At 40.7% G+C, this 24,623-nt stretch overlaps 1 protein-coding gene across 5 annotated transcripts in view; it reads right to left on the bottom strand.

Annotated features, from left to right (window-relative positions):
• LOC135491390 (plexin-A4-like) overlaps window positions 1-24,623 on the bottom strand; it is a 219,650-nt gene that overhangs the window by 82,379 nt on the left and 112,648 nt on the right. For all 5 annotated transcript variants that reach the window (XM_064777229.1, XM_064777230.1, XM_064777228.1 and 2 more), the window contains exons 5-7: window positions 2,912-3,012; window positions 2,582-2,714; window positions 1,459-1,627 (exon numbers count right to left, since the gene is read on the bottom strand). In XM_064777229.1, the coding sequence (XP_064633299.1) occupies window positions 1,459-1,627; window positions 2,582-2,714; window positions 2,912-3,012 (403 nt within the window). The remainder of the gene's footprint in view (window positions 1-1,458; window positions 1,628-2,581; window positions 2,715-2,911; window positions 3,013-24,623) is intronic.

The raw sequence follows: 24,623 nt of genomic DNA, 5'->3' as shown, positions 1-24,623 counted from the left end.
CGACGGACTACGACGACGACGACGACGACGACGACGACGACGACGACGACAACGACGACGACGACGACGACGACGGACGACGGACGCCACGGTATGGGATAAGCTCACCTCTGCTAAGAGGTGAGCTAAACATCTGTTCATTGGGATTTGATTTGCGAGCACAGGTCATGTTTGCAGATAATTCAAAATAGCCCACTATAATGGTTAAGGACAACTCCTCTTTCACCATCAAGCTGGCTTCATTTTAACGTAAGGTAAATTATTGGGAAATTTTCCTGCAACTGTTTTTGTAATGGAGGATCAAAGCGAGTCTTATTTATTAACGTTCCATTCGGACTTTGTTCCATCCGCGAAACCACTGCACAACTGTAGGTTAAGCTGACTTTGTTTTCGTGGCAAATAAAGAACATTAAGCCTTGTTTCATTCTGTTTGGTTTTGTTGCTATATAGAGTCACAAGAAGGATCAGTGACACAGGTCGCTACGACATATAACTGGGCTGAACCAGCCGTTGGGCAAAGTGATAGTGGGCTGAACTGGCCATGTTAGGGGGGATGAAACCCATACAAGATTACCCAAGTTCCCACATCTCATTCCAACTAAACTTTCCAACTTCTTCAAATATTCAAGCGAACTTCTAAATATTCCATGGGCTTCTCTGAAGCAAAACCACTTATTCCTAGCCACACTCAAGCCCCATTACACACGCACTCGATCCGGAACACCTCGCATATCACCAGGATGAAAATTTGATCAACATTGACCAGACTCATTTGGGACCGTGGTTGTGACTGCTAATTTGAGTTGCTAGCATTGTTTAGCCTCGCCACTTAGGGTAGTGAGGAAGGTCAGCCTTGGTTATGAGGGTATGGAGGGAATATTGTTGGAAGTATTAGTAATGAAGCTAACAAGTAAGAGATCTGGTGGAGGTAGTTTGCTCCACCAAGCCGCAGATGTCAGCTTTGGTGGCTGAAGGAAACAAGAGAATTTTTGGAAGTATTAGTTATCAAAAGCCCACAAGTGAAACTGAATAGAGCTAGCTCGCTTTACAAATTAGCCAGGAATGTAGTAGGCCTTGGTGATTGAGGAATTTCAAGAAGTATCAGTTATCAACCCACCAAGTCAGAGGACTGCTTCAGGTAGTAATGATGAGTTCCAAGAAAATACGGCGTGTTTAGATGAACCTCGCAAGTGACACACTCCTGACTCACTGTTCCTTAGAACCTCTGAGAAAGGTTCCTTACCCCCAAATTTCTTCTTTTCACCTTGGAGTATAACAGGCCTCAATCTAATAGTAACAGCTAGGTCAGATGAACTGCTGATGGACTTTAAGCCAAGAGAGTGTGCCTAGTCACAGTACTATGTAAACTATGAGTGGCTTAACATGGGATAGGGCAGCATCCAATGGTGAGACCAAGATATCCAAATCCCACCCTAGGCAACTCCTACCATAACTTACCATTGCCGGTTGGAATGGGTGGCAGAAGGTTTGGATAAGGCGTGTCACACTGTACTGTCACGTTGTCCTTGGTAGCGGAGGTTGTACGTGTGACATCATAACCCTTGAACATACAGTGGTACTGATCACCTTGCGGCAGTCCCGGGAGATTCTCTACAGTCAGCTGGAGCTGGAAGTTGAAAAATTGGGATATCATGAGAACTTTCCTGAAGAAAGGCTCACGGAATAGCAATATCTAACATGTAGTTGAAACGCCTCCAACTACGTTGAATAGACTAAGTCAATTTTGAAGTGATTCTGCATTTGCAAGTCATTCTAGACAGAAAGTGCAGGTTTGCATGCAAGATAACTGCACTATGGCAATGCGTAAAACTGCATTTCTATTTTCTTGGCCCACCAGTGAGTACAAACGGCATTCCCATCATGTTTAAGGAGAAGACCTTATCACGATGTAGACTATACAAACAGTACCAAAGGAACTACTGCTTATTGGGTAATAGTTCACCTTTAAGGCTGAACATTCCCTAACGAAAAGTAGAATGGAAGCTATCTGATCTAGTCGAACAGGTGACAGGAAAAAGCAAACTGAGACGTAAAAAGTGCTTAATGATTATTTAACAGCACGCCCGCACCGTAAGCCCTGCCAATACCGCACCGCAAGCCTTCACAATACACACGCCAAACACGTAACTGATAAAGTACTTTCAGGTATCCACATAACTCTGCGGTCGTCCTTTTTTATAACAGTGCGTACTGATTAGAAGATGCCTCTAGAAGATTATATGGTTAATAATCAATGCATTCTAGGTGATAAAGGTACGGACCAGCCATTAACATGCTCGTCAACAACCATTGAACAAGAATCATCTCAATATCAAGGCTTTTTTTTCTTACAAGAATTTGTGTTTGGACTAGTATTTTATCTTATCTCCGCGCTGACCAATATGGTTCAGCTATTAACCCTTGGGGAAGCTTTTCTGTCACACGTGGCCATGGGTAATGTGATGTGTAGTATTGAAAGAGTGGTTCCAGGGCTGCAATCCTGACCCAGAGGTTGTGGGATCAAATTGCAACCACCCTTTCCATTAATTTACATTTTCTGAGGAACCACTCTCTGACTTACCGCTGTGGTTTTCGTGGGGTCGATCTGCACTTGTCTTGGAAGGACATTGGTGATGTTGGTACATCTGTAGCCACTGTAAGGGAGCCACCGCATCCCTTGGTTGGCATTGGGGCATGTATCCTGGATTGTGCACCTGAAGGTAAAGGTTAGGTTTTTGTTTTGGATGACTTAATACAGCTAAAGAAAAGATGTCGACAGGCATTGACTATGACTGCTGAAGACGTCTGTAAGGTGCAATTTTAAAGTCGAAATTCGCTAGACGGGGGAAATCTGTTTGTAATCAGCCTAGTTTGACAGGGGTGCACCTGTGCCCTCTGGTATGACACTTACTTGTTTTCAAGTGCACACCAACCACAGTAGGGGTCCTTGGCAGCCAGACATTTGTCACATGTCAAGTATTGTGCGCAATCTTGTACTTTCACTCGAGAAATCTACAAAGAGAAGAAGGAACACACGATAAGTAAAATTTGAAAAAAATTTGGACAAACACATCAGCGGAAGTCCACTTTTGCAGGATAATGACATTGCTGACGTCTTCATATATATATTTATCAGCTTGAGCTGATTAACTCCACAATTTGACAACACTAGATTAAGACTATTCAAAATTCCTCAGACTTCTTTTCAAAACGACATCTGCTACATGTCAGGGACTTGGTGCTTTGGTACCTGACATCACTCAATATGTCACGTGATTGGAAATTTACTACTACTAGACCTGAAAATATATTTTTGGCACTGCAGGGGATGATGTCAGGCATTGATTATTAGCGGCAAGTCCCGTATTGAATGAAGAACTCCGCTACAACTCTTGAATCACACAACACAAGACCCCCGAGAGGAATCTACAATCTTATTTAAATCAACTTGAGCCCTAGAAGGTGCAGACTGCGACTGTCACACGATATGAATCACAAAGAATCCCTTCAAACCAAGGTCACAGGGAGGCAGAGCTTTGATCTCCGGTAAATCTTCAATCATTAGAACCAATCAACTAAAACAAATCATTAGATTTGAGTAACTCGCTCCAAGATCCGATTGTGCGTGACATTATCTATAACTTAGATGTGTCATCGAAAATAGGTGAATATCTTACATGTCTTATTTAACAGTAGAGCTGGAACCCTATCAACATTGGGCTGAAGGGCTGAAACTAGCGTGATACCTTTGATATTAATTAAATCTTTAATCCTTTAAAACAAATCATTAAACATGAGTAACTCAGTTTCTGAGATGATTGTGTGTGATAATCTATAACTTATAGAAAGAAGCCCTTATGACTGTTCATGAAATAAAGATCTGAAAACCATTTTGTTCAGTGCACAGATCATATTTACGAAGTTGAACTGGGTTAAAGATCCCTGCTTGTGAACACATAAAGGGGTTGTGGAATTTGATGTTGCAACTGCTGGAACATATTACTTCTGACCAGTACTATGGCTGCATGGCTATGGCAGATCATCCACAGAACCCAACACATTTCCTCGAACCCTTCCATGAGACACAAAATCATCCCTGGGGAACATGAGGTCATCAGCCCTTCCTGGACCAGACGGGGTGCAATGATTTGGTCAAACTGACTCAGACTCCTAATCAAAGATGGTGATGTTGGAGAACCAGATGACTACCCAGACATAATCAAACCATAATCTGACGCAAATTGAGGAAGAGACCCTTGAAATTACTTCCAAATATACCAAACAGAGAAACCTGCATTTGTACATTGTACATTGGTCATTAGACATCCCTTCTTATCTTACATAACTTGGAATCATATAGATCCCAGGGGATGCTTGCAGAGACCATCCTGGATGAGAGATACCAGATGATAATCATAACAGACATTCAGGAAGACAACCTTGAAATTAGTTCCAAACAAAGATGACACCATGACGAAAAACAATTAGGGAAAATTAAGACACTGAATCACTTCATCACATCAATGAGGAAAGGTCCTAATATTTCCGACAGTTGATTTTACTGAGGGTTATGTAATAAAGCAGATGAGTTATTCACCCTAGTGACAGTGCCCCATCACCTCAGACACTCTGTATTCTAAGACACCATCTGAGTCCCACCCATGACTGGTTCTAAAATAACATCAGCACCCATTGCGCAGCCAAATATTGCTCGAAATATGAATGTCCCACCCTAATCCTAATCCCCTCAGACCACTCTACTTCCATTATTACGTGTCCACACCACCAGATTTCCTGCCTGTAGGCAGAAACCATAGCACTGCGGGCGGACAGACCCGCAGCGGTCAAGGAACACTTCTAAGATCAGCTAATTATTGTCCAATAAGTGAATGATCTTTGGTTGTCAGCTGGGTGGCCGACGCCCGAGGCAGAAACGGTGACACAGGGCTAATATAGCAACTGGAGGCTATTAGCGTCTGTGATACAGACCGTGTCAAAGACCATGGCAATACAAGATGAATAGCGGCATGCTATTTTGGTTGATAAAGACCTCAGAAAGGCGACGGGAAATTTCGCATAGGAATAGGTAGATCTCAGAAGTCAGTAAGCAGAAAAGAAGGAGGGGATGGCTGCTTTCGCTATTATTATCCATGGCATGGATTACCAACGGTCAAACGGAGATGAGGTTTCTTTTGAACAGAACGGAAAGATGGCAAAAGTGACATGAAACTGCTTCCTTTGCTTTCAAAGCAACCCCTCTTTCTGCTAGAGGATCTACCGGTTCCCATAGACCCAAAGGATTATGACAGACCCCTGGGCTGCATGTTTTTCTTGGTAGTCCAGCAGTGTTACTGAGCCACCATTTCACTTCATTCACAGCAATTTAGGGTTAACTGAACTCAGAAACACCTACAGCTGCATCATCAACGATGTCTCATATCAACAACATGTTTTTCTAACATCCGCAAATCAGTGGAAAAAACATTAATTTGCTAAAAAAAATAATATCTAACCTGGCTTGTACAGAGTAAATTGCAAATATAACATGGAATATCAAGATAAAAGGAGATAGGAAGCTGGATGGATACACTCAAGCTGATCAGGAGCAAGTCAGTTATGTCTTACTGACTTGCCCGTCTGTGCAGCAACTGCAGTAGGAAGGAAATGGCCAGAAGTATGATAGCCAAGGCAATTTAAGACCGAGAGGGGTATTTTGTAAAGTAAACTATTGTTCCTACTATCAGCAATATAGTTCTCCCATCATAATAACATCATATTTCAATGGTTTAGAGGTGATTTAGAGTGGAAATTGCCACCTCTTACCAGACATCGCTTGGGTGAAGCAGACATTCCACGCAATTTCTAGCAAAGCAGCTAAGTTTTGACCAACATTTCAGCCTTGGTGTTGGAGAGAAAACCATATAACAAGCTCAGTATCAATTCCTCAAACTATTGCACAAATGTTGCAAGAGACAAAAGGATGTTACTTTGACCAGTACCGTAGGCCATGCACTCCTATATATCAGACATGTCAGATAGCCATCATTCATATACACAGAGGGATGGTTGTTATTGCAGCCTAGTCTTTGATAACAATCCAAACACCAGCAAACCACCAAGGAATTCTTACACCCCTCAACAATGTGTTAGGCAGGGCAAATGTTTTGTACGCTTCTGTCCACAGCACTTACCAAAGTGATCTCCAAGCTTACTTTTGCCAATGACAAGAACTATTTTCGCTTAGTTTCTGTCTTAATGATATATATATATATAGTCCTATACTGGCAACAAATCCTCCATTTTACCAATGTACTGTTGCTGTTGAAGCACAACGAGCACACACTGGAAATGCATCCTCCATTTTACCCATATCCTCTCCCTCTGTAACATGTCATTACTGTAGAAGCATAATGCACGCTTAAGCCAAGTTACCCATATCATCAGTATGAAACTTAGAATCGTTTGAATGGCCTAAGGAGTGTGACCTCTCGGTCAAGTCTGCTGCAAATCAGCTACAACAAGAGCAAGAATATCAGACAGTGGTATACTGCCATCTTGTACAAATGAGCAGGCCTTTTCACTCTTGTGTTTGAAAGAGTAATTAGCTTAACGACTCAGTGGCAATTAGTTTAATTACCTTCTAGTTAAGAGTAAAAGTATCTCAGACAAGATAATTTTGTGAGGGATGCCTCATTCCTTTTTGTTTGAAAGGTGGTAATTTTCTTTGGTAAACTGACCAAGACTGCCAAATTGAGTTGTCCAGAATCCAAAACCTCCTGGAGGTGCAAGGGCACTGTTTTTAAGTTGTGGTCAACAGCCACCTCACTGCACAAGGGTTTACACATCTGGAAGCGAAGGCCAAACAGTCAAAATTTTCGGAAAATATCTTCAGTGTGATCAGCAAATACATCATTTCTGCATCAGAACGCTAACATTTATTAACTTTACAGCATCGAGAATAAAATTGTCCAAACAATACTCCTATTTTAGTCTCAGATTACACAATTAAAGTATCGAAAGCGTCAATGATATCACAACATCGCATTCCAAATTACAGTTACTGACGAATAAAAACACAAAAAGATATTCAAAATATCACACAGGTATGAGTATTTTATTGACTCAATTTGAGGACATTTCATCGTTCAAATATAATGCAAAATCTGTAACAAACTAAACACTGTTTTTACAGTTTATAGAATTCAGAAGATACATACGTTTTTTGTTTTCATCAGATAGAAAATACATCAGTTCGAGAAGCAGAATTCACATGTACACATATTGGTTGATAATTTTATTGTTCACATATTTCATTTACATTAATTGTATCACCAGGGATTACATGTAATTGTATTGTCAGTGATACCAAGTTTTCAACTAAAAGTTCCTCGAGCTGTAGGATCAGCGACCAGCTCATCGTAAAATGACACTGCGAACAATATCTTGATTACTATAAGTGGTAATCTATCCCATAAATAATAATGTCTAATGATTACTAATTGGCAATCTAACATTACTCAATGACTAAGATATGCTGGTGCAGATTGCGAGTTTTCACCATTTTATCATTCCTTGAGACAAAAATATAGCTGAATTATCGAAAGATTTATCGTCAAATAAAATCTCAGTGAATTTGAACCAACAAATATTTTTCTGAACTCCCAAGGTGAAAAGCCTAGTATGGGTACTTCAATGATCAAGGAACGATGTATTGATCACCATATTTTTATATCGTTATTTTGAAATTGGGGAGGGGGGAGCGGAGAGTGGAGCAGAACTTGTTAAGGAAACTGAAAATTTCGAGTGTAAAACTTTCCCTTTGCCAATATTTTAAGTCATAACTCATAACTGTTGATTTCAGAGTCATTTGTCCTTGTCTCATATAAACTTCAATATCTACTGGGTACTTCAAAACAAGTGCACGAGGCACACTGGTGACAGCCATACCCCACAAGGTGACTAAATTCACGATCCCCTCCTCGATCCCCTCCTCGATTCTGAAATGACATCTTCAATATCCATCCTGTTGATGAACGCTCCTCAGATGGGGTTCATGGCTTTTGATGTGGCGAGTCCTCCAAACATGGAAATCTCTCCCTTATCATTTCCACAACCAACTGCGCACCAATTCAGGGTTACAGCAGTCACGATATTTACATCAAAGGAACTCATTAACTAATAACTTCTATCAACAATATCGTTTACCACTGAATTATCGTTGCCCTATCGTTAACCAAGAAACCAAGTCCCATAGAGGAAGTGCCAACTGCTCCGAAATAAAGGTGTGAGATCGGTTACAAAACTTCATTTCCTTCTGTGTGACATCGGTAATGATATTATGTCGTTGTTTCCACCAACATGAATCCTCACTTACGCCGAAGAATCACCATATTAACGTGGACAATTTGCCATATAACTGCGAACAATCCTGCATATTAACACGAACAATTGTGCGTACTGTCCTAAAAGGTTCTCATCAATGGCCTCAATTTGCAATTATCCTACCCTTTGTAGTTCCCATTAAAGACACTTTCAGAAACTCTCCAATTTAGTTGTAACATCAACCTCGATAGCTGATGCAGCAATTTAATCAGTGAAATTGTATGGGGGAGGGGGTGACGTCTCAGTTCTCGAGGAAGCAATGAAGGTTACCCATGATGCTTTGTTCAAAAGGTTACCCACAATGCGTTGTTGCAAAACGGGCAATCCCTTCTCGTGATTCAGCGCCACATTCTGGAAAACATGAGCTACAGCTTTCTCCCCTCCAGTCAACGATGAACCATGGCCATTCAACGTCACAAGGAATTTCCGAAAACTCTTCAGATTTGGCTCAACTAGGAGAACGTCAATAAATTTGTATAATTACCACTTTTCGCCATAAGGTTACTAGTCATCGAAGTTTCTCAAGAGCGCCCTTAATGAGGACTGATCGAATGCCAGTCCAGTCTCTTACTTGTGTGTCCATGTCATCTCAACTTTACTTGACTAGTAGTGATGCACACTGGCTGTAGTCTTGTGAAAAGATTCTTCTTCTTTCAATGTGAAACCTGTTTTTTTCATACACCCAAGGGGCATTTTTTTACTACAGGTACAGATAGGATGGTAAGGTTGGCATCAATGTTATAATAACTTTCAACCAAACAAGAACAGAGCAATGTACTAATCTAAGCACCATACTGCACAACTTGCTCATCCATCTTTAAGTGAAACCAGCCACTGAGGTACAAGTAAACACTTAAATCCAATAAGGAAAAGTTGCTAGTCCCCCAACTTGTGATAAATGTATTTGTGGATGCAATAAGTTGGATTTGTGTAGGCTGATGCCTCACCGGTGACTTTCTGAAAGAAACCAAGATCTTTATTTGTCATCAGGGGCATCGAGGTGTGAAGTGGAATGATGTTGGTGTAGAAATTATCATGTGGATACAGCTGACTGGAAAGTTTTGATACGAAGGGTTGCAAAACTGTTTTTAGCATAAAACCTCTGAAACTGTCACACTGATTTCAGCCTCTGGGGTAAACCTTTTATGGCAAGCAGAGCCTATTCTCAGAATCCAGGATTCTAGCAATAACTCACAGCCCGAGTATCTGCTTTATCGCTGATGCGTCATATCAAAACAATGCCACAAATAAAATCCCGATTTCCCTAGATATGGACACTTTAATAAATCTCACGATTACGGAAGTCAAGTCACATACTAAAACAATGACTATCCCAATTAACTGGAGAGCATTATATCATACGCCATTCAGGCAATGACACCCTCGCTCCAGTTGAGGCCAAAGCAAGGCATCTCCTGGAATCGCACCCAAGACATCAGAGGTGACAGGAACTAATGGTTCAACTGTCCTTCAGGAGGTATATAAGTTTTAGCATCCTTATAATCAAATATTCCAAGACTTCTGTCATCTTTGCGATCATCAGAGGACACTTCTCCAAGTCAACACACCAGACAAACATCGCTTCAAGACAAATGACTATTGTTCTTCAGAAGTCAAAACTACACCATTAGGAAGAATACAATCATTTTAGTAAATAGAGGGTACAGGATGCAGAGTTGGCTCACCATCGGGTCGCCTGGGGGGTTACGAGGTAAGGGATATGAAGGAAATGGTTTGTGACAAAGGATTGATGGTGATGACAGGAAGGAAAGTTAGCGACATGGAATGTTAACTTTGTTTATGACTCATTCAAAATATTTCAACCTCTTCAGTCAAAACCTTAAAACCAATATCATAACTTTGCATGAGCATTTTATTACTTCTCAGAAAAGCAACCCGCAAACAATCGATTTTTGTCAAAGCGGATGGTGATCATAAACACATGCATACAATTGGTTAGATATTGCAGGTTGCGATGCAGTTCGGCTTAAGAGCAAAGTGTAGCCAGTTTCCCATGTAACTTGACTGTCACTTCGAATCACTGTCAATAGTCATAACACTGCTCATCAATCTTGTGACATTGACTGATCACTCCAATGGGCACAATGACAGTCCTGCCAACTCTCCAGATGACAAGAGATTTGATTAGAGTCAACTCGATGGACATTGTTAAATCGAATTTTTTACGGACATCATTTTGCCAAACTCTCGTGAGTAACTTGGCATCTCTTGGGCGTCATTGAGAATGGACATGCATTACCGCCGCTTTTTTTTCACACGGCGGCACAAAGTGATTCAGACTATTATGTCTTGTGATCATAACTGAGCTCATCATTTTAACAGTTTGTCATATTCTTACTCGATAATGTTCTTTTCACAAGATCGCTTGACCATTTTCTTTATGTTTTATCGTCACGTCTCACCTTGGAACGTTTTGCCCGCTTATGCCTTGCCATGAACTGGCGCATGTTGGTGTGAATGCTCATCTCATACAGGATGACCGTTTCTTCTCCTAATGATGGTAATCTCGATGACAAGCGGCTGATAGCTCCTTGTTTGGACGTTTCATACTCTTTTCCACCGTGACAGCCATGTATTTTTCTTAACTGAATATCACGGAGTGGCTGACCCTTTTTATAATTGATACAGAATTGGAACTGATCTGCAGAAGATGCCTGTTGTTGTCTACCACAAGGCTGCTAACACTTCAAGGTTCAAGGTTATTGCCGGCAGCACAAAATGCTTATCACAACTAAAAAATTACTCCTTGCTCTCAAGCCTAAGTAAAGGACACGTCAAGATGGTGAAAGAAGCGATAGCTGACATCGGGTTAACAAGAGTGACTTGGGGGATAATGCTGTTAACATCAGCTGATGGGGTCTTTTAGTCTTAGACGGCAAAAGCATACCCTGCGGGTCGTTCTAGAACCACCTGCTCCTAGAAATCAATAACAGAATTAGTCCAAGCCACGGCAGGTCACTTGCTTGGTCAAACCAGTAGACCACAGGGAATTCTCACATGATTGTGGTTATTTTCTATTCTCAGTTTTGCGAGTTGTTCTCACGATTGCTAACGTCAAGAATGGTTTATTGAAATAGAGCAAACATCATAAAAAGAATCGTGGTTCACTTAGGTCCAGAGAGACACCAGTCATAACTGACTATCAACTCGAAACTAAGCACCAACGTCCACACATTCTTAAATTCAGGCGAACTAGAATGCCAGGCATCTCTCAGGCTATTAGCCTAATCATTCTTGCAACAAAGTCAAAATCACACTGCCAGTTCCAATCCTATCTTATCGAGCCACACCACAAGTGGTCAGGGCTCTCTCTCTCAGCCTGACATCACAACAGACTCAAGAGGTCTAACCATACTTGTGGCTTCTACCACTCCGGAGCTGAGAGGGTTCAATATATGGACCAAGTGGTAGGCAATGCAGTTGCTGCCACAAGCCAGGCGCAGGCACTTTGGCTTAATTGACTCCAATTTTAGCAAGCATCCAGTGGCATGGCCTCTCTTGACATAAGTTATCCCCAGTCAAAACTAGGCAACGGTTGGCCGGAGTAACATAGTATTACCTTTGAAGTTGAAGGGCTTAGTGCCACATTTTAGGTGCCCAGTTGAGATGACTGCCCTCTCTGACCACCATGATCATAGAATGGTAAAATCACAAGTGATGATACAATGATACCTCTATAATGATGATGATGATGACCAGTATTGATAGCAGCTGTGTCTGAAGATGATAGCCATTGGTTCTATTTGATCCCTGACCACTAACCGCTGTTGTGAAAGAAAGGTTGTAGTCCTAAATGGTAACACTGGTTCTGATTGCTACAGTTGAAAGGGGGCTAGGAGTATTGAGAGTGCTTGTTTCATTTCATCCCAGACTGTGATAACTAAAAGCTGTCAATCCTGGCCAACTGACAGCAGTTATGGGGGCCAGGGGAATTGCTATCATGACCCATGATGACTGAAAACAACATCAATCCTGCCTGGAGCACAAATGGAGGGGCAATGTCACAGAGATTATCTTTAGCTTTGTTTGACCACTAGCCACAACAGGCTTGCAACCTTCTCATGAAAAGAAGGGTAATCATCTCGAATAGAAAGCCAATCATTGATTCAAACCAAATAGAGGAGGTAGGGTTGGGGAGTGGACCCATGTTGCCCGTCACCATGATCAGACGTTTGGTGAAGCAATGTATGACGAGCCCTTCAAATCTCTGCCAGAATGACAAAAGCCGGAATACAGTTTGGTTATGTTAACCAACTTCAAGACAGACAGTCAGAGAAATAGATTGACAGACGGCATGCCAAACAGCATTAAGACAAATTTGCATTTCCTAAATCATTGTAACAGAGATCAGCTAATCTTGTTTCTTTTTGCTTTCCATGAATAACAATGTGGCTTGGATACTGTCCAAGTTACGACTCTCGACTCAGACTTACTGTAATGCCAAACAGCATCAGAACAACTTTTCTTCCCTTTTCCACTTGGTTAATGCAGAAAACACGGCATGCATATTCAGCCAAGCGCTCTGAATTCAGTACCAATCAATGACGCTGTAATTAACAGGAAATTTGGCACAGGGAACAATTCCTTCTCTAACAACAGCAAACCAAGATGGCATGCCAAAATCAATGCAACGAAGAAATTTCCTTTTGAGATGGAGGGAGACTTTCATGAGAAAATGTTTCAGACTGGATCAACAATTATTTAAAGCAATCTTATATTGCTCTTCTTTGCAAAGGTTTCAAAAGGGAGATTTTGAACTGCATTGATACTTAGCAGTCTGGATTGGAATAAAGCTTAGAGTGGCTGACTGGCAGACACCAATCCAGGGACTCAACAGAGTTGAAATTTGAACTTGACACAGGGGGAAGCGAAACTGTCTCAGAAAATTTGAGATGCATTGCTAGCCAAAGACACTGCAATTTTGGCAGAACTTTGAAGTGATATGTCAAGGAAGTAGGGAGAAGAGAGGACCCCACCATCATCTCCACATCAAACCCACAAACCCACACACAAGTTACATAATCCATCTTAAGAATGCTAGAAATAACAGTTTTCATCAAGCAAAATTGTGCCGCTGAAACAACCCAAGAAGACTTGGTCCAAACCTGCCTAGTCCATCTGCTCAATTCTCCATCCGTTAATTGCCAATTGGTTTCAATCATCAGCTAATAGGAAACAGAAGCCACAAGGATCGCCCCGGGGGTTTCGGGCGATCGGGACGTGTCTCTCCCCTGGCCGAGGAGACTTTCCAACCAACTCGCCTCAAGGCATGAACAGAAGTTATAGAGCATCCAAATGTGTCAAGAACACTCACAGTTTCCTCTGGCCATTCCCTGGTCCCCCGGAGGACTCTATTTGTTAACTAGCGTTGATTTCTTCATTATTTCAAAAGTTACCTAGTATGGCAATGTATATCCGCCGGGGATGATATTGAATGAGGTGTGCAAGCAAATGAATTTGAGTCATCACCATATCTACCCATTATTTCATCCCAACTTTACTGGTGCAATGCGCCTATTAGAGAGGGTGATGTACACAGAATTCAGGTCTAATGAGACCTGGACTGTACTTACGTAACACACTTAGAAAGACGAGAGGGGCCATTAATTCCAGCTCCTGACCTCCCAATCAACCAGACACAGTCTTCAAGTACCCTTCAGAGGCTAAAAACTTTTGACCATTTTAGTCAAGGGTGCTTTGGCAGTTATTTCTGTGCAAGAAAATTAATTGGGGTTGACAAATCAAGCAGATTTTTTCTTTGTTGATTCATTGAGAGACCGAATGCAGGAGAAGGTCCTCTGGCAAGGTCTAAGGGTCATGCAACTCAAGTGCCTTTATCATGATCATGATTCCAAAGAGAGGATCACGGATCATGGTCCGAACTTCATGATCGATATACTGACAACATTGTCTGCTCATAGAAGCAATGAGGTGAATAAAGGAAAGTACCTTTCCTTATTTCAAGAGCAAGTTTCTTAATCGCCAGTAGAGACGAAATGCCAGTGTTGTCTCAACTAAGCACAATCTCCTTCAGTAAATTTCATTTACAAAAGTACTGTAAGGTCTTCAAGCCAAAGTTACTGCTGATGCCGATTAAGCAACTGAGCCCTGGAAGGTTAGCTTCAAAGGTTGACAGGCGTTGTACCCACAATGTGTTCAATTCAGGCATCCCACCTTAAACTGGCAGTACCTCTGAGCACATCCAGAGGGCATCCTACAGCTTAAAATACCAGGCATCACCACCCCTCTCAAAATTCCAGAAGCATGACTTTTCAGCAACTTCAAACTTGACAGAGTGGCTCGACTCACTAGCACCGAATTCCATTTTTAAGAACTATCCATCAGCAGACACTGAAGTTGAACTGATACTGAGAGCCAGCGGCCAGGTGCACCCAGTCCAGCAGTGCTCAAACCGACAAGGTCATAATTTAATTCATAATGAAACCGAAGCCGAGGGCAAATCTCCAAGCTCTGCCACTTGTGAGTGTGGGTGTCATTCATAATTAATTCAATCAACTCAAACAACAAAATGTTAAGCCTCTAATTCCTTTGATAAAAACTGATTTGCCTGAAGGGAGGAGAAAGTTACATATGCTGAATGTTAGTAATTCTATTTTTCATATTAGTTGGCTTCGGGGAATTTAAAGTTAACAGCAGGTCTGAGGAGTTGAGTTGGGAGGAGTGTCAGAGGCAAGTGTTGGAGATTTTCTGGATAGCACAAAGTGCAGAGCAAACGAGGGATTTTTATTGCTGCGATAATTTTCATTGTAATCAGAACAGTAGAAAGACTGCTTCTCTGTGGGTAAAAGTGGTAATTGCAGGTTTGTCGGGTGGCAATGTTGATGGAAACAGCAGTTTAACATAGACGAGCTAAGGAAGTGGGATATCAATGAAGATACGCCTTTTGGTCCCAAATTGATAACTCTCAATGTTACCTCACTAATTAGACAGCCTTTTTCTTCAAGGACACCATATGCCAGTCTAATACTAGAGAGGTTGCACTACAAGGTAACTCAAATCAAACCATGTCAACAAAGCACCCCCCTCCCCCAACTGGACTTAGCACTTAACCTTAGCACTTAGCCCTGAGCTAGCATGGCTCTCAAAGTCTTCAGAGTTAGCAACCTGTTGGCGATGATATCACGGTAATGATCGCTGGCACCTAAGTAGCGCCATCAGTAGCTCCTGTCAGATGGTATCGATTTTTAATTTGCCAATTTACGAAGCTTTCTGTTCAAGGATCTCTCCCTTTGGGGACCAGTTGGACATGGGCAGGGCTGAACATGTATTGAAGGTGGTCAGGGAATTGGAAATGGCACCTTACATTTGCCTGATAAACTCATTTCAATTTGCCAGTTAACCTTCAGTTCCCTCCCTTTGGGGAAATAGTTGGAGCAGGGCTAAATATGTAATGGAGGTGGTCAGAGAATTAGAAATGGCACCTTTTTCCAAGCAGGGTTGGACTTGGAATATGAGGATGTATTGGTTATAAGACAAGGTTTCCTAAGTTTCAATCAAAGGTTTGCATGGCTTCAAACCCAGCTCTGTTCACCACTTTGACCTTCTTTAATCAGTATCTGTGGTATTATGACGTCAACGGAACCTAACTAACCTCAGATAGCTGTTTTTAGACAATGCTAGCTTTAGCACTAAAACATCTAAGATCACTAAACTTAAAAGGACTACTTCTACAGAATGCATAATCTCATCCAAATTTGATACTACACCAAAAATACTAAAATGCTTCATCAGCAATAATGGCTTCTCTGTCAGATCAAAAGTGCCCTGAAAAAGACATCCAAGACAAACAAATTGAATGCAAATTCTTCCTATAAAAGCTATAAGTGCAACCATAAGAGGCCGAAGACAAAAAAGAGTAATGCCTTGATCTGAATCGCTCTCCATTTCAATGTCCATTATTTTAGCTGAATGCTCCCTGATGGAGAGCCACAGAAACCCTGGAAAAAAATCAATGTTTACTGTGCACTAAATCACAAGAGTCGCAATAAAGTGGCCCATAAATGGTACGGATCAATTTTCCTCCAAAACTAAACGGCTATGATGTAGTCATTAGTGGTGTTTTGGTGAGGAATAATAACCGAGGATGTATTGGTTAACTTTATCTAGTTTTTTTATTAAGTAGCGATCAATTCAGAACTCATCATGGAATAGAACTTGTCAGTTCTTTATAGGTTAACTGGTGCAAGCAAACGTTTATATAAACTAACTTTTTTTTCTTCTCATAAACAAACGTTTATATAAACTAACTTTTTTTTCTTCTCATAAACAATTTTCCTCCAAAACTAAACGGCTATGATGTAGTCATTAGTGGTGTTTTGGTGAGGAATAATAACCGAGGATGTATTGGTTAACTTTATCTAGTTTTTTTATTAAGTAGCGATCAATTCAGAACTCATCATGGAATAGAACTTGTCAGTTCTTTATAGGTTAACTGGTGCAAGCAAACGTTTATATAAAGTAACTTTTTTTTCTTCTCATAAACGTTATTTTATATAAATTTAAGTCTTCAGTCCATGCTTGCATGCAAGTTACGCAAATCTTCACGTAAGCGTCTCTTTCAATTTGCCCACATTACTGCTTGATCCCGATGACATCTGATTTCAAGCTGCATGCTAAATGGCCAGCACGCATGCCATTGCAAGCCAATTGCAAAAGATGAAACATTTATGCCATTTCGTGGATGCATCTGAATCATCACAAACATTTCTCTAGCTAGATTAGCAGTGAAAACACAAAGGGTTCAATTTAGCATGTCACTAAGGGCCAAAATGACGTTAAATGGAAGAAAATCAAGATTTCGGAAGTTCAACTGGAAAATTGAAATGCAGATGAAGGATAGCAGAGGCCAGTGTCTGGATTGGTTGATTGATTGATCAATCAAAGGCACATGACATATCAGGATGACAAAACCACGGGGATCTGTCAAAGTCAAAGGGTGAATAAAGACATCTCTCGTGGTAAAAAAGCATCATCACAAAGAAAACTCAGACCAAGAAGTTTGTCCTACATTGACAATCCTTCTTTGATTCAAAGCGCAATTAATCTTCAAACATAAAATATAACCAATTTAGGTAGAATGTCGATGACAGAATTCCCACTGGAGGGTTAGCATCTCAGGGAGAATTCCACGAGCGACATTCTTCTATGCTGAGTTTCAAGTTTGATAAATGTAGTGTCATCTATGTGCGTTCTTTGAATGGTAAGCAATGGCTTAGAGTGCAAGCGTGAATGGAAGAGAGGAATTTGTAGGTCTTTAGGGCCGGGGAACATTTGATGGAACGGTCCATCAGGGAGATTGATTTCTTACAGTAATGAATTGAACTGTATATCTGAGAGTGTGACCCACATCAAGCATCATTACGGAGGATTAAAGGGAGTTGTCAGTGAAAAAAGAGCGTATTATAAGAATAAGGAAGTCTTAAAATCATAACGATTCCTGCCATTATCGGTGCATTATTTCCAACCCACTGATGGCCATATCCATATTGGCCTCTAAATATCGCTATCATTTTCCTGCAGTGTCAAAATAGACAGTGCCAATTTGTCGAAAGGACGAAATAATCACCATTCTGTCAAATTACGAGCAATCACTGTGCGTCCATCATGGTGCGTCATTCTTGCCTACAGTAAAAACTTGCACCACTATTTATCAGCAAAGAAAAAAGTTGGCATCAAATTGAAATAAATCACCGATCCTCATATTTAATTTCACGATTCCCTCACAATAATCGAATCATCTCATCGCAGCAATTTTCCTCTCAAATATTCCATTCCCTCAGATGATTAGCCTCATTTTTTATTCCAAACGCATCGAAATCATCATAGCCATTTCGAAAACAAAACGTTGTTAATATGGACATAAAAGGCGACGTCTGCTCATGAATTTCAATAACTATGACTCATCTCAAGAGTCATTATGACAGAATGATTTAAGTGATTTAACTTTTGTTACACCAATAAATCTTATTTGCTCAACTTGGTAGGACGTGGTTTCACAACACTGGTTTTAAAGTTCACCAAAGCCAACTTCTTCAAAATTTACCGATGCCAACATATCCAAAGTCGCTGAGTTATTCCAACCTCGTTCAGTTGAAACTGTGGTGCAACTCATACAGTAACTGTAACTTAAATTTTTGACAAGGGTAGATGACTGCATACAGTAAAACTGGATTAGAATTAAAATCATCAGATGGTCCAAAAGTAAGCAAAATTAGATATCAAGTGCAAGTGTGTGGGAGGGGCAAAGGGGGCTGATCAAGTCGCATCTTTGAATTCACTGTGGCTGCTCCAACAGCTTTGGTTTTGTTTCGTTCTGCCAATGTGGTTTTGGTCACTTAATGATGGCTTTGCGAAAATTGGTTTAAAATAAAGCGGTTTAGCTGACAATAACAATCGAGACACAGTGATTGTGTAGTGCTGATTGGATTAGGATTTACCTCAATTTCAATTAGTTTCACTTAGAAACCATTTTTCCTTCAAAAATATGGCTAGCAGATGTATTTAGAGGAAATTTAATGAGCAAGTTCCATAACGCAATGACTTTCTTTATAACATTTACATCTCAAGAGTTTTCATTACCGCGATTTAACAATTTCAGCCATCAAGTTTGGAAACATCCAAAACTTTGTCGAAAACTCCCAATATTTCAAAAGTTAATATTGTCTCAACATACAAATCAACCGGATGCTGATGCAACAGAAATCAGCAGAGCACATGATGTCCACCGCCTTGCGCCTCCTCTTATGTGGAGAAACTGCAAGACTTCAAATAAATATCTTCAAAGACTCTTTCTACCACGAAAATTGCATTGCTGCAGATAGATTACGAGTACCTTTTCATCTTCAAAATAGCAGCGGACATCTTTAGAAATCAACATGACAGGAGGAAAATTCCAATTTCACAATCCGTCAGATCTTACAACATCGCAAAAAAATATCCATTAAAACTCAACATCTTGAAAAATACCTCAGAATACATGTTGAATAGCCAAATGCCAGCCTTTTGTCATAAACGTGATTGAAAATCGAGATAACGCATACTTTTGAGAAAGGATTTAATTAGGTTTTTAGAAGCTGCATAGAGGAGTTGTATCAGAATGGCGCAGATCGATGTCGAAAACAGAACATTAATTTTCCGGATAATTTTCTCTTGACGAGGGAAGTTTGGCCTCCGTATTGATGCTGAGGCTTGACATTACTAACTGAAAGAATAACAAGATGGAACTCGTGATCTTTCTGGCTCCTGAGGGCAGCAAGGTGTTTCAACCATTGAGTGACCTTGGAAAACAGATCATTTTTTACACTGTTGGTGAATGGCTGTTTACGATAGTTATCTGGGTTATTGGTTGTCACAGGCCATTCCTTATTGGAGTTTTAAACCACAATTCATATGAAAATTATACCATATGGACCCATTCAAACCAGACATTACAGAGCCAAATTGCACCACAAACCAGCACGTGTCAGTATCATCAGTGATATATGCGATGGGTAATCCTGACCACCGCATCACACAAAGACAGCATAGTATGACCAAGCCAGCAAAAACGACATCACTATCACCCAATATATCGTAGCCAGCTGTTTTTGACGCCATTATTGATACTTTGAATGTTCTTCTTATTCCCAAGGCCAACTGGCTCATACTGCAAGTACCCTTTGTAACGAAACATCTCAAAGCCAAATCGCACCATCAAATGAACGAAATCAACGCACAACGACCATGATCATATCGACAGATATCGTAGCAAGCTACTCTGCTGCATCACCAAACAACCCACAACAGTGCATAGTAACCACTAGTAGGTAGACCGCAGGGAGATGTAATGTCCACTATTGATATTTTTATCGCCATTATTGATATTTTGGGTAATTTAGCCAGAATCCCGGGTGGCTGTGGTCTAGTCGTGAACAGCTGGATCGATTAGGTGGTATGTGTTATCATGTTTGGGTACGTACTCCAGGCAAGGATGGACTTCTTATGATATTTTATTGTATACTCATTGAGGAGGAATCTCCAATACGATGATAACATATTATTGACTTGTCGATGGGAGTGGGGATTACTGTACAGTCACTTTTCTCATGTTGGTTTCAATTCATTAACTTCGTACAATGGGAGACGTGGGGCGGGGGGGGGCTAAGAAGTATTCAATGTCTTGCAACTCTTGTTTCTCTCTATTCAAAGAACACAGCAATCAGAGTGTGGCTAGCCCAGGGACACAATCAAACGATGTGTCTATCCAGGTCAATGTGTTGAACCAACACATTGACCACGCTGCCTCTATTTTTAAATCGGCTTATGTGAATGTTTTCTGAAAACATTCCAGTATGATATATTTATTATTTCAAGTCAACAAACCAATACTAGTCCCTTGTCACCCCACTGTTTATGATCGCCCAATAATAAAGCGACGTCACCTTAGCAAACTGAAAGGCACTTACCTAAGTTAAGGTGGGGTAAGCCAATGAAGGAGTCAGTTCCGCTAATAATGGCCAATTTCTTTCCCGTCAAAATTAGTTTATCAAACTTTCAGGGTGATAATTTCTAAATTAGGGGGGTCAGGGCCTGCGATTCCTCAACATTTGCTCAGGGGCAAAGCGTCAATTCATATGTGACTGTAATTTGGTTAGTGAAGTTTTCATATAGCTAATATACGTTGATGAATCATGATGCGTATAGAAATGACATTGATCAGGGCTAATCTTTCTCTTGATGAATCCGATAGGATAGCTATGGATGCGCGTTGACATGTTTGCGATGGACCTAATCCAATTTGCAGCAACTCTCCTATCTTACATTAGTGGTCGCTGAGAGGGCAAGGCTGAATAGCCAGGGTCGAGCCAGTTGCACTGTATTGGTATGCATAACTGGTCAGTGCAACTGGCTCCCAGGGGTATCAGTATGATGGAATGGGAATCCAGGGTATCAGGATGATGTAGTGGCTAAGCTAAGGGTATGACTAAGCACTCAATTTTGTCAAACTCTCTGCATCATACTTGTGATGGAATCAGATTAGTTGGTGTTTAACCCTTTTTGTCCGTCTAGTTTTGCCCGAGGTAGCCAAGGACTGATTCATGTCCAGAAATTCCACAGAACCTCTCGGTCAGAGGATTCTATACTGAAAACTGCTTTGAAAACAGTGAACTAGTTTGAGAGATTTGCTTGATATAGGCGACGATAGTTATATGAGCTAGACTGTACATGACTGTCGATAAGTTCTTGATAGTGTCAAAATAATTCATGGGCTAGCACTTAGTAAAATCTATTATTTAGTATTCGCTACTCTGCAGGCGACACGGAAACTCCAATAAATCCCAACAGCTGATAAGTCATCTCAACAGATTTCCAACAAACAACAAAACAACCCGCATTTTACAATAATGCTGACTCAGCACCTTTCCAATCTGTATTGTTATCCTAATTTTTTTTCTCAATATGATATAGGTTATCATTGCTTCACACTGGTTCAGGCAAAATATGATATTGATAGTAACACGATATCGTAATTGAAAGTCATGATACCGGTTCTTATACAGTTGGTTGAAATTAACCCCTGCCACGACTCAGGACACACTTTCAGAAAAAAACTGCTAACTTATAAAAGAGTAGAAAAACAACCATATTGAAGGGACGACGACGGACGACAATGATGGACGATGGACGACAACGACGGATGACAACGACAGACGACGACAGACACAGCAGTGTTGTATAGACTCCCCTACGGTGAGCCAAAAACCAGATTACAGATTTCCAAATCCAAAAACCTACAAAAGACACCTATTTCTTATTGAAAAGGTGTGTCATCTTCACAAACAAGGCTCTAAGATAACAAAATCCATTGCTTAGCCACCAGCAAAGGAATGATGTTGGGAGTTGGTGAATCAAGATGCAGTCACCCTGAATTACTCTCTCATAAGTTCCTTTAGACATGCACCTCAGCCTCCTTCAACTCATTTGCACGCTCACTACCCAAGCAGAACCACTCACGAAACGAGAGAACTAGCGCCACACCGACGAGAGTTCAACTCGCCTTTCATCTGTCATGTCCGATAGTGCTGGAGAAATCAAGAACAACTTTCCTTTAGTGGCTTAAGATTTCTTGAGGCTGAGGAGGAAATTTCATCAGACTTCTCCAAGTCTCACAAAGACGTGTTGACTGCTTGTGGGCACGGCTTCTAACTGCGCATAATTCACTTGCCAAAATCTATCATGCCTTTAGAAAGCTGCATTCATGATCGGAGGAATCGTTTTCGTTATATTGATATCACTGTCGGATGGGAAGAAAGAAGTGATTTGGTGACATTCGGACAGATTATAATCAAGTTATACGGTTTGTGGGTATGGATGACTTCAAAAGGTTCTCCTTGCGTCCGATTAGGAGAATGGCCAAAGAGACTGCATCAAAGACTAAAGCAATCCAATAAGCTAACTCCCTGGTTACTAAATGGCCAAGGCAGTGAACCTAAAATGGAAAGAACCTTGTAGCAGACTGTACAGCCACAGCCAAGCAAGTAGAGCAAACTACAAGACAGGCCGAGTCGTCGATTTGCAGTCTTTCTCCCCTCCTAATCACCCGGGAGAATGACCAAAGCAACATCATCAAAGACTACATATAATGAGAATCCAATCCACTCAGATGGCTCCCTGGATACTGATATGACCAAGCAACACATGACCGAATGGCTGAAACATGTATAAATAGAAGCAGAATGGCTAAAACATGTTTAAGTAGAAGCTACAGCATGTGTAAGTAGAGGCAGGATGTGTTCAGGGAGACAAAACCCTTCGAACCATCGCGCTCCAGGACAGGGATTATTTTGAGACAGAGAACAAACCTGAACCTCCCTATTATAAGGTCCCCTTGCATTAGACATTGAAAACACCTAGAGGTACCAGATACTGACAAGAAGACCTTAACTTTTACCCCAAAACCTTTCATTATTTGATTTCATCAATTCCAGATGTTACTAACCATCAAATTCAACAAAGCTTACTCCCAAAATGCATCAATTGTCAAGTTGAGCCTGACAATTATTCGTCCCTAAGTGTTAACAAAGTCGTCTATCATGTCCCTCTACACTAAACCTGTCATAAAGTTATCAACAACCCTCCTAACAGATCACCACATAAACCTTTCATATCATTGCATGATACGAGCTCATTACTACAATTCAAAACAAAAGATTTATACATGAGTTGTCATCGAGTTATGCATTTCTTTTGTGGCTATGTCAATTTTATGAATTTCTGTATGATGAGAAGTATAATTAATGGATTTGAATACAAAATGTTTCAATGCTGGCCTACCAGTGACCCCGAGGTCCAACTAACAGACATATTCAGAAGGGCATGTAGCAGGGATGTCGGTATTACACATCACAAAGGACTGTTGCACTGGTCCATTAAACTGATGATAGCTGTTTAAATCATCCATCCATCCTTTTGAATTAGGTTAATGGTTGAACATCATTATTCACCTTGAATAATGTTTTCGTTTTATAAACTCTTAATTGCAACCACGAGTTATCGAGAGATATGGTGGAACAATGGCGCCAAATAATGGACATGAACCATCTTTTCTGGTGCAAACGGTTACTAAAATCACTTAAAACGAGCTGCACGATTTCCTACCTCTTGTTGAAAACTTCAATGCCACACTTACCTAAAAGGAGAAATATTAAAAATACAGTTATAAAACCAACATCATCATGATACCTTCAATACAATAGGGCAACCATAACTGCAACATCATAACTGACCAAGTCGTCAACATCATCCCTGAAAGAACCCACAGGTAACCAGTCCCAGTTTTTTCTTGATCTCGTCTTCTGGGCATTAAAAACAATGCCAGTTTTGTCATTAGATCCAGGTGGACCAACAGATAGCTAATAGCAGACATCCTCTGGCACGCACAAAATAATAAGAAAGTCATGACCGGAAGAAAATAATAATTTTTCGAAAAAAGTAAGCCACATTACAGCTGGAAGGCAGCTTCTTACAACGGCATAGTTATTTTGACTGCGGAATCATTAGTCATGGCAACAAAAATAACAACACGTCTAAGGTTTTAAAACATGCCTCTGTCTTGCTCAGAATCCATAAAGAAAGGTCTAGTCCATGAAAATGGGATCAGTGCTTCCTGAGCAAGAGGTAATTTGCAGCAAATGTGACAGTGTACACAGGAAAGCACAGAA

The sequence above is a fragment of the Lineus longissimus genome, chromosome 7 (assembly GCF_910592395.1).
Source record: "Lineus longissimus chromosome 7, tnLinLong1.2, whole genome shotgun sequence".
Classification (NCBI taxonomy): Eukaryota; Metazoa; Nemertea; class Pilidiophora; order Heteronemertea; family Lineidae; genus Lineus; species Lineus longissimus.
The sequence above is the reverse complement of the archived record's forward strand: the minus strand, read 5'-3'. Positions and strand labels throughout refer to the sequence as shown.